General features: G+C 48.4%; 1 protein-coding gene across 1 annotated transcript; it reads right to left on the bottom strand.

The window, feature by feature from the left end:
- Positions 1–3138: 3138 nt before the first annotated feature.
- GPR83 (G protein-coupled receptor 83) lies at positions 3139–10989 on the bottom strand. Its single transcript, XM_080571346.1, has 4 exons — positions 7154–10989; positions 6727–6852; positions 6346–6479; positions 3139–5579 (listed from the first exon to the last, which is right to left on the bottom strand). Exons 1-4 carry the CDS (start codon positions 7538–7540, stop codon positions 4955–4957), a joined length of 1272 nt encoding a protein of 423 aa, XP_080427472.1. The 5' UTR covers positions 7541–10989; the 3' UTR covers positions 3139–4954.
- Between the last annotated feature and the right edge of the window lie 58 nt (positions 10990–11047).

The raw sequence follows: 11047 nt of genomic DNA, 5'->3' as shown, positions 1-11047 counted from the left end.
TCCATGCCCTGTGTGCACCTTATTGCCCAGTAGATGCCCCTCTGCAGTGGGCAGTGTGTGCCAGGGGCAGAGGGGCTTCCTCGGGGACTTTTCCAAGGCTTGGTTGATGTGGTCAGCCACGTACATGGCCTGGGTGCATGCGCTGTGCATCTTAAAACAACTTTGGCGATGAGAGGCAGCAGAGATTTGTAATGCAAATATTGGGATGGAGATGGGTGGTGTGGGAATGAAAACACACATGCGAAAGCTCCAGAGGAAAGGACAGTGACAGGGTTAAAAGAAAGACCTCTACCAATAACCAAAGACAGGACTGACAGTAGTCAGACCGGTGAGCTCTGGGGAGCCCACAATTTACCTCGGGGCCAGAGGGCTGTGCTCTGATGTGTCCCCAGCACAGGTGAGCTGGCAGCAGATGACCTGGGGTGTGACGGCTGCAGGAGGACAGCCACAGGGTGACATGAACCATTCCTGTGCCTTCACCCCAACAGCAGTGCAGCCTGCAGCTATAAAGAAATGAAAATGAGGGAACAACGCCAGCAGGCAGTGACCTTGCCTAAGATTTACAGAAGCAGAAGTAGGCAGGGTACCTAGGGAAAAGGTGGCAATAATAAATGTTGATTCCTAAAGATGAAAAATATCTGTCTGAAATCTACTTCATTGCCAACCAAAAGGAACCCAAGAGGTGTAGTGAGGAGGGGGTGGCCAGCATCCCTTGAGCTGTGTCACACAGGGGTGAGCCTGGCCAGGCCACCTGGACACACAGCTCTTGGTGCTGCTGAGCATGTGGATGTGTCTGTGGGGCTGGGAAAAAGCAATCTGCAAGTCAGATAAAGTGAAATGACCTCAGGCTATGCTCTGATGCTTTACATTCCCCGGGGGAAAAGAAGAGCCTCCTGAGAGTGTGATTCTCACCGTGCTCCAGAGCAACCAACCCTTTCTCACGCCAAAATCTCCCAGGCTTGTCCTTGCCATCTTGCAAAGGGCAGCTGCCAAACCACCTCTGCGATGGCTTCAAAGCACTGCACCTTAACAAAAATCAAAACGTAGCAGAAAAAGTATAGCTGCAGCAGGCAAACATAAACAAAGGAGAAAACAAAAGACTCTCCACCCTGTGCATAAACGTATATCTTCTCATCACTCAGACTGTCCCTTCATACTCACCCAGAGGGCACCTGGATGCTGTGTAAGTACCAGTGACTTTTCTCACCTTAGAACACCCCTCTGATCTGCAACAGAGCTGAGGCAGGGTGAAAAAATACCCATGAAGCCTGGATGCCCAATTTAAATTGCCCGGGACGTGATGTTTTTGGAATACTTTTCATCCTGCTGCACTTTGCCTGCTCAGAACACAACCCCTGCTGTTTTCAGCAGCACCAGTGAATGCAAAACGTTCATCCAGGATCCCAAACCAGATATGAAGAAAATGAAGAAGAGTTGATCAGGAAATGCTCATCGGAAATTCCCCCATGCCACGCAGAGCACGTTGTAGCACTGTGTGTTACGTACAGTTTTGAAGGAAACCATTTCTAGTGCTTTAGCCGTGAGCTTGTTGTCCTCCTGCCTGCTTCCGTCCTGTTCTCCCAAAAACTTGTTCCTCTACTGGATGCTGAGCACCAGTTCAGGCCTAGATCAGGCTGTTCAGGTTCACTGGCTGTTGATGCTCATTGCTCTTTTCTTTTTACCAGGTCCATCCCTCCCAGCCTGTGTAACTACACCAGCTTCAGCACTTCTTACAGCCCCTCTGAGCCTGGATCCAGCAGGGCATGGGCAGAGCCTGAGGAGGAAGGTTTTCCTCTTGGGATCTGAGCTGTAACTGCAGGAACCCTGCTCAGGGCTGCCTGGAGCTACGTGTTGGGCACTGGGGGATGTGTCTGCTGGAGTTACGGCAAGCTTCTACACGTGCAGTTGTTCAAATGTGTTAACTGCATCTACAGAAGGTGAACAATCTTAGGATGTCGAAAGGTTACCTTCATCTTAAGAAAGCACACGTTACGGAGGTCAGACCATGAGCCCTTCGTCCCACACAAGGCAAAGCTACAAGGTTGTGCCTGCAGAATCTAACACGTGGATGTACTTGAAAACAGCACCATCACGTTCGCTGACCGGGAAGGAAAGAACACTGCCGTAAATCATAGCTCGGTCCAAATAGTTCTGGTGTGGCAAAGCTGTACTGAAGCACTGGGTTGGCAGAGCACCGCTTGAGGCTCACCTCTGCTGCTGGCCTGTTCATCGGCCCTGATCCTGGAATCACAGATCATTAAGGTTGGAAGAGACCTTCAAGATCATCTGGTCCAACCATCCCTCTACCACCGATATCACCCCACTAGACCATGAAGACTATTAACCTGCAACCCCTCTCACAGCAAAAGCTCCCTCAGGAGGAGCTGCCAGCACACCCAGCAAGCCCAATAGGAGCCAGGCCCGCACACTGGGTGCTTGTCTCTCCAGGTTTAGGCTCTGCAGTGTCCCGTTGTAATCTTAAACTGAAGAAAAGAAGGAAACCCTGGAGAAAACAGGGAGACTGGTAGCCTCAAGCTAGCAGAAGCAAGCTAGATAAGGGATGCAAGTTAGAAAACAAGGAGGAAAACAGCTGAAGGGAGATTCCAGATAGACCCATGGTGACCTTTTGCTAATTAAGGGTCATTAACGTATTAAAAACACACCCATCAAAATGTAGATGTATGGAAATGTGGGATTTGGTATCCACCCTCCCACTGGCCCTCTGTAATGCTCAGGGTCAACAGAGATAAGTTAGGCAGCTAAAACGATCAGAAGTAGACAGAGAGAGTTTCACAAGTTAGCCGTGTATAAAAAACGGTGCTCCAAGTCAGAGGTGTGCGTGCTTTGCGAAAGGTCGCCCTTGATTCTGCAGGATGATATAATTTATTATTTAATGAAAAGACCTTTCCGTCGATTCCGTCTCTCGCAGCTGAGGCACTGCGATCAGGGAAGGGGTCGGATTTGCAGAACATGGCTGAGGTTACGCCAGTGTTGAAAATACCTCATCACTGCTTCTCTCTTTCAAGTGCGTACTGTCAGATTTTCAGGCAGCCAGCAGTCCAGAAGGTTTATGTGCTGGAAAACAGAGGGGAGCTGCTGTCCCCAGACCGGGGAGTGTGGCCGATGGGACACTGCAGGCACTAGGGGAGTGGATGGGGCTTGGCTTCAGGGCTCAAAGCAGGCAGGAGAAAACTTTGATTCTGCCCATCAGTGACACAAAGCGCTCTGACTCATGGAGCCTTGATAAAGGGTAGGAAAATAACGCGGGATTAAAAGCGAGAGACTGATATTGCCTTGTGAAAGGAAAAACAGGGGGACAAGGAGAAGCGAGGCGTGCAGGGACGGGCTGGCTGCAAGGTGGGGCGGGCACTGCAGTCCCCTTATGTGCTCAGGTGCAAAAAACCTGCACAAGACTTAAAATGATTTCAGAATAAGTTTATTACAGGACATTAGGAAAAAGAGGTGGTTTTTTTTTCCTCTCTTTTTATTTTTCTTCCCATTTATAAAAAGAAGATTTTTCTCACTTCTCTGCTGGCTGCTGCAAGTTGAATGTGGAATGTGGCACCCTGGTGTGACATTCAAGCTAATTTCCACAGCACAGGAAAAGTTATTGCTTCCCTGTGTAATACAAGGTACAGCTTTTGGAATGCTCCCCCCCCCCCTTTCTTTTTTCTTATTCAGAACCAGATATTTTTCTGTTAAGAACACTAAGTTCTGCAAAATACTCCAGACAGCTGCAGTCACATCAATTTCTTAACAGCCATCCCATGAAGAACACATCTCACTCATCTTTAAATGCACTAAAATTGTGCATTGACCAATGGAAATCCTGCCAAGAAATGTTCTTCTTTTATTACTTGCTATCACAGATATCATCAAAGCAGTTTATTTATGAACTGATTCCAAAGAGCTAACGTCTGAGCTAAGATAAAATGTCCCAAATGTCTGATCTGAGAAGTCCCCGGGTGCTTTACAGGATACGAGAGCGGCATTCAAAGACAAATTAAAAAGCCAAACTGTGGGATCCTTTAGCTACCACTTGAGAACAACGCAGAGATGCTCTGATCAAAAGGTCCAAATCCCAACTCAGATTAAGCGATTAATCATCGATGCTCTGTGGATGGTGAGTCCATGGCTCTCAATGTTTTTTTTTTTAGGATTTAGTTCTCTATTTGAAGAAAATCTTTATGAATATTCATGACTATTTTATGAAGGTAAAATTCTGTGTGATTTAGCACTGGCAACAGATGCTGAGCTAACAGGTTGGTGTTTGCTATCTACTTACACAAAGAATAAGCATTGATTTTTCTCCAGCGCTACCTTAGAAAAAGCGCCTGTGATGCGAAAGACCACTCTAATATTCAATGGCTGTCTAGCCCTCCACCTCTCAGAAGGTATTTCCACAAAAAAATGGATTTTTAAGATGTATTTGTTTACTCATACTGAGCTGACCTTGACCCGTCAGCCCCCTTTAGGAAGAGATGTCTCACACCCAAGTGCGCTGGATTTAAGCCAGCGGCCTACGGGTCTATATCTGCTATTTCTGCGGTGCTACCAAGGGATAATGGGGAGGGAGGCTCGATGTGATCAGGCTGTTGCTTTAGCATTTAAATACCAGCAAAATACACACACCACCCCAGCGGTAAAAAGACTCAGTCATGCAGGTAACAGCGGCGTACATGCAGAGAATCCCTCCCTGCTGGTAGACCCAAAGTCAACGTGACCAGGACACAAAGAGAGCTCCTTCCCAGCAAGAGTTTCCTTCCTTCCCTTCCAGGGCTCCATATTATTTCCATCAGCCAGCATCAAAGACGCAGCTTCTTCATGCTGCCTCTCGCACAGCCAGGCTTGGTGCTGCCACTGCCACCACGCAGGCCAGGGCCCCACACCTTCCCACCTTCCTAGCTCCAGCCAAAATTAAGTGAGGTCCTTCTCAATGCCCCAGGGCCACTGTTTAGCTCACGGCTACTATCGGCTCCACTGCAGAGATGTCTGTCTTTCCTGACGGGATGTTGGAGGCCGAGGGCAGGACGTGAGAGGCCTGCAGCCTCCTGAAGGTGCCGTTTTCTGGCCAAGCCAGCCGGTAGGAAGGGAGCGCGGAGGGAAGCCTCTGTTCTGCGGGGCCTGGCGGTTTTCTGCAGATGTTGAGCAAAGCCTTCAGCTCCGATCGGAAACTGTCGTTGAGCCAGCAGTAGATGAACGGGTTGTAGCAGGTGCTGCTCATCGCAAGCCAGTGAAAGGCGAAGTAGAGGGCGTTGTTGGTGCGGATGGTCTGGCTGGAGAGGAGGACGACGTAGCAGTTTAAGGGAAACCAGCAGACCGCAAAGAGGACGACCACGAGCATCAGCATCTTTATAGTCTTCTTGTTCTTCCTGCGAAGGGCGAAGTACTGCTCGGTGGTGACATCCCCGATGGCGTTGCGCAGCCAGAGCTTCTTGGCCACCGTCACGTAGGCAGCCGAGATGATCACCAGGGGCAGGACGTAGAGCAAAATGAAGGTGGTCAGGTCAAGGTACTTCCAAAAGAGGTCAGCTGGCTCAGGGAAATCCGGGAGACACAGGCACCGGGTAACTTCCTCACTGCAAGGAGGAAGATACAGGGCAAGGGATGAGTGCGTAGAGCCAGGAACAGCAGGAGAGGTACCCCAAAAACAAGGAGCTAGGGGGGAGAGGGCTCACGCAGCAGAATTTGCGGGCAGACCCTTCGTTTATGCACATTTGTCAGTGCTAAGCAGAGCTCTGTTGTCCAAGGATTTGAGCCACGGTGCAGCCTGCGAGCAGCGCGGTGATAATTACTCATGGGCATCCATGGCATTATGGTAATTTAATGAATTTCATTAATTACAAGATTTCCAGCTGCACTGAAGCTCTGTCCTGTGGTGAACAGAAACACAGACTCTGCTCATATAAAGGACTGCTTAAACCACTTTACAAATACCTCTGCTCACAATGGCATTTTACAGAACAAGCAGCCGAGGCTGTCCCTTTCCCAGGGCTCAGGAGTCGATTAAAACCTGTTAAGTTTTCCCCCATTCCTGGTCTGCCCAAACAGATTGCTACATCGTGTAAAATGCCAGTGTAGAGAAATAGAACGTCCAGGCCAGATCCTCTACCTTTGTACCCTATTTTATAGGATTAGCGCGACAGAATGAAGATTAAAATATATGTATAAAAATGAGAAGAGGATATTAACCACTGCAAAAGGAAACTGATGTAAATTACAGACTAGATCTGTACCTTGGTGACTTCAACATGAGCTCAGGGCTTTCAGTAGAAGATGCCAGTGTGACCACTGGGAACTTGGCATTTAATGAAACTTCAGAGGAAAAGCAAAGGACATCCTTACCTGTATTCAAAAGTAAAGAGTTTTTGGTAGATAGCGTGCGGGAGGGAAAAACAAGCCGCCATGACCCAAATTACGGAGATGTAGATAACACCTTTTGCAGTAGATATGCGAGGTTTCAGAGGGTGCATGATAACCTGTTCGAAATAAACCAATATTCAGGCTTATGCCATTTCAGGGAATAATTATATCATTTTTCCGTATTAACTTCAAGCCTCTTGCCTATTACTAGACACGGAAATTGAGCATGCAAACTGTGCTGTCCTCATTCAGCTCCCACTGACTGCAAGCTGTGCGTGAAAGCCTGAAATAATTTTCACTGAAATGGGTAAAGGCAGATCCTGGTCCTACCCTTTCCGTCCGCCTGCCTCAGCCGGCTCTCACCTGGTGCCTGTCCACGGCAATGGCTGTGAGGGTCAAGGCAGAGACGTGGAGGGAGCAGTACTGGGCAAACCGACTGACGTGGCACATCCCCTTCCCGAATATCCACGTACTGTTCACAAAGCGAGCCTGGAACCAGAATGCCATTAGCAGTCGTGCACACCCCCACACGCTTATATATATATATATACGATATACATCAGATATATGCATGCGTATATATCTGAGCCACCGAGCCACCTCTGGCACAGAATGACTTCTGCTGTGCAAAAGATGCTTTAAAACCAGCAGGTTCTTTCCACCTCAGGTAATTTTCAGATTCCTGAAGCTACCAAAGCGAAGACGATCGCTCCAGCTGCCTCCTGTCCCCGCTGCTGCCGCATCCCTCCCCCGGAGAAGGACCGGAGGGAAGCCTCTGCCCCCGCCTTACCAGCGTGAAAGGGGTGTTGAGCAGCGTGATCATGATGTCGGCCACGGCCAAATTGACGATGAACAAGCTGGTGGCGGACCGCAGGCGTCTGCTCTTGACGCCGACGTGGCAGACCAGCACGTTGCCGAAGAGGGAGATGACGATGATGACGGAGTATGCCGCGACGAGCAGGGCTTTCGCCGCCACGTGCTGCGAGTCCGCCCTGTGCCGGCTCCTGCCCACGAAGGTCTGCCAGCCCGCCAGCGTGTCGTTATCCCAGGAAAACGAACCCGAGACGGTCGGGATGCCCAGAGACTCCTCAAGGCTTCTGTTGGCGGGCAACTTTCCCGAGGTCGTGAAGGCGTTAGCGAAGTAGGGGAGGGAGAAACAGATGAAAAGGGACAACATCCCCGACGAGACGCTGCGTGCTGCCTGGGATCTCGCCCGCTTGCAGCTCGTGCCGTGGTGGGGAGGCTGGCCATGCACCGGGGAGGCTGGCCATGCACCGGGGCTCCTCTCCCGCTCGGCTCCTCGCTACTTTTGCTGCTCCGGCAGGCTCCGTGCTCTTACACGAGCTCGCAGCCGGCATGCCTGCCCACCGGGCTGCGTAGCATCACCCGGGCTCTGACGCGCTGCTTTTCCGCGCGATTACACCCCCCGGGCGTTACTCCAAGACAAAGACGCCTGCACTCTGCATGAAAGGCAAAAGCTGTCTCTTCGGTCCTCAGCAGCCTTTTTCTCTACAGGCAGCCCCACTCGTGCTAATCCGGCGCTGTTTGTGAACAGCGACGCGCGCAGCAGCCCTGCTGTCTTCCAGGACTCGTTTCAAAGTGAAGTTCAGCATTAAAGGACCGACAGGCGAGTTTCAGCCTATGTCACAGCTCAACAGTCACAAACCAGCATAGAACAGAAAATCTGTGTATGTACACTGCTTTTACTGTACTCACAGCATTTTTCCAAAGACTTTTTTCCCCTCAGAGGGAAATATTTAAATCCCTCGGCAGGGATTTCCTCTTGGCCAAAGGAATAAGCCCTGAGCACCACAGAGAAGCACGCACATCCGTGCCAGTGAAAATACATGTGTGCAAGGTGCTACCCCATTGCTCTGAGTTTTCCCTGGTTTAAGGCTTCAGGCATTACAAACCAGCCCTGCCAGAGCTGGCACGCTGAAAAGGGAGGGCTGGGGATGGATCTGCTCGGGTGGTGCCAAATAACCCCGGCCAGAGCAGGTTTTGTACGTACGAGGCTTTATTTAGGCATTCATTTACAGCCCAGGATCCCACAGTTCAGGTGGTTTTCTCCTCACCATCCCTCAGGAGGCCAGCGCTGCTGGGCAGGTGTCACATCCCATCCACAGAGCTCCCCTGCAAGCCGCTGCCGGTATCAGTCACTTCCCCAAAGCTGTCCAGGAGGAGCTCTTTCTGCACTTGTCCCGCTCAGAAATACCCACCCGCAGCAGAGTGCTGAAGGTGGTGGCCAGCTAAGATGCCCCTCGACCTGATGCTGCCAGGAAAATACAAATTCTCTCACAATGCGACACGAAGGTCTTGGGAAGTGGCTGAGCGTGGAGCAGGGCAGTAGCCTGAAGGGTTTCAGACTTGAACAGAAATCCAGGTGGCTCTCTTCCTCTCCCAGGTCTGCTCCAGGAGATCCCCTCCTTTTCAGTGCTACTGGCCTCTGCCCGAGGACTCAGGTCTTCTGAAGAACAGCTCGCTTTCCTCCTGCCTTTCTTTCTGCAGATAGACGTTTCCTATCCCAACGCTCCCCCTGCCCGCAAACAAGTAGCGTGAGAGATTTCCCTGCAATCTTAATTTCTCTCTGCTGCTCTCTTCCCTCTGTAGCCCTATGGATAAAGCAACACCCTGCTGGCTTCCACCTTTGCTCAAACAGCCTACTCTTAGATGTTTTTTTCTAGTTCTCAAGCTAATTTTTATTTTATTTATAATTTTCTGAAGGCAGGGAATGTAGGTACAGCTGTTTTCTGGAGAGAAGACTCATTGAAGTAATTTGCATATTTACCAGATGATTACAGGTTGATAGCACCACCCGCAATGCTTTCCTTTATGAAGCAGGAAGCACACTGGAGGTACAGAGCAGCACTGCTCCCGCAGGCTGCCAGCCGTTCCCATTCCCAACGACCTATCTATCAAGACCTACTCAGGAGCTCGTCTGCTTTGTCTGGTAACTTCACAAGGATAACTGGCTGTCAGTATGTCAAGGGATGCGTTAGGGTAGAACAAAACCTTCACCCCTCCAGAACTCGTGCCCCTTCCTAAAAGGAAAATCTTAGCAGAACTTCGTGTTTACGTGTTTCTTTTATACGGCTTTTTAAACTCCTGAAGTTGTTCAAAACTTTCAAATCAAAATGTGCCACGGCATGAACATCCTCAGAACTCTTCTAGCTCAATCCACAAGTAACAAACATTTACCAATGTAACTACTGCTTTATTTTCTATCTTTCTGGGAGGGTAAAGAAGGATCACAGCAGGGTGTGGTATTTCCCTTTCCAAACATTCAGAAGTTTTGAAAGTTCTTACCTGGTCTCTGAGAAACAAACAAACAAACAAACACAAAAACTAAAAACAACGAAAACCCTGAAACAACCCATCAACACCAGAGTCAAGATCAAACAGATCTAGGGCAGAGTGCTGGCTGAAGCTATTAACTGTTTTGAAGGAAAGACATGCTACTGAGATAACAATAGCTTAAATTTCACACCACAAGATACAATTGACTAAAAAAATCATCACTGTATTATACAGCTATTAAGTTTCCTGATGTGATCGAAATACTTCACCTAGCAAATCAGTCTTTTGTAGAAAAGTTTTTGCAAGCCTATAACAAAAATAAAACATCGATTACATTTTTTTGTAAAAAAAAGCAGGACGAAGAGGGCTCAGCCTTCACAAGCTACCCACATACGAAGATGTGATTAGAGAAATGGGCTCAGCAACAGGCCCACCACAAGCAGCACCTGCTTGTGTGGGAACAGATGCCCCATCGGTTTCAGACATGTGCACACAAGCTGCTCATGGCCTGTGAGCCTACACGCAGTTGTTACTAGAGAAAAGGCTGTAGTAGCTGTCAGGAAAGCACCAGAACGCAGCTTGGCACCTGCTTCTGCTGGTTTCACCATGCACTGCCATCCCCAGCCGTCATCCACTGAGAGCAAAAGAATGTAGCTGTACAGGAACGTCATGATTTAATGATATATAAAAATATGTATTTATTTTTTGTAAGAGACATCTGTGAAGTGAACTGAAGTACCTAGTGAAACAAAAGGTATTTAGAAAGCACTTGAAATAAAGCTATACAGTTCAAGATTTCAGGTAATCCGAGTCATCATAAGCATCTGTTTGACAGCTCTCTCAACTGAAGCTGTGATTTAGGAAAATAGGCATAGAAAAAACAGCCTGTAACAGAAGTATGAAAAAACACCCAGACAAACTACAAAATGCAATTTGGAAACATTCAAGAAAAGGAATATTAAAAAAACTAAACTGCACACTGTGCACTCTCCGCCCCATTTCCAAGGAAACAACCTTTGATTGAATGTAGCTCTGCTAAACATTTGAGCTTTCCATGGGCAGGTGGATTGGAAGTTTGCATGAGTGAGAAATGACATCTCAAAAACTATCCAGTGGGATCTCTGAGAATTAGCAGTGATTTTCTGTGTGTCTTATCCCTGTATAAAAGAAAATCACATTGATGATTAGGAGTAAGATATTCTTACAGTACAGAAATATCTCTCTATGCACAACAGGCTACATTTTTCTCTCTGAAAGATGCTATTTTTGTATCTTCTAAAAGACAACCCAGGAACAGCTGCAGTTTAACATAATAAATAAAGCTGCTATGAATTTGACAGCTAAGTGAAAAAAAAAATGTGAAAGAGTCAGAAAGAACCTTTGAAAC

This window comes from Anser brachyrhynchus (assembly GCF_964034855.1).
Source record: "Anser brachyrhynchus genome assembly, chromosome: 1".
In the NCBI taxonomy this organism is placed as follows: Eukaryota; Metazoa; Chordata; class Aves; order Anseriformes; family Anatidae; genus Anser; species Anser brachyrhynchus.
This window is presented reverse-complemented; position numbering and strand designations above follow the sequence as displayed.

What these genes read in the sequence shown, in the direction of transcription:
- GPR83 (XM_080571346.1), bottom strand. Translation starts at nt 7,540, where the DNA reads ATGTTGTCCCTTTTCATCTGTTTCTCCCTCCCCTACTTCGCTAACGCC. An exon ending in TCAACACCCCTTTCACGCTG is followed by an intron (nt 6,853 to 7,153) that starts GTAAGGCGGGGG and finishes TTCTGGTTCCAG; the next exon opens with GCTCGCTTTGTGAACAGTAC. An exon ending in TTGCCGTGGACAGGCACCAG is followed by an intron (nt 6,480 to 6,726) that starts GTGAGAGCCGGC and finishes TATTTCGAACAG; the next exon opens with GTTATCATGCACCCTCTGAA.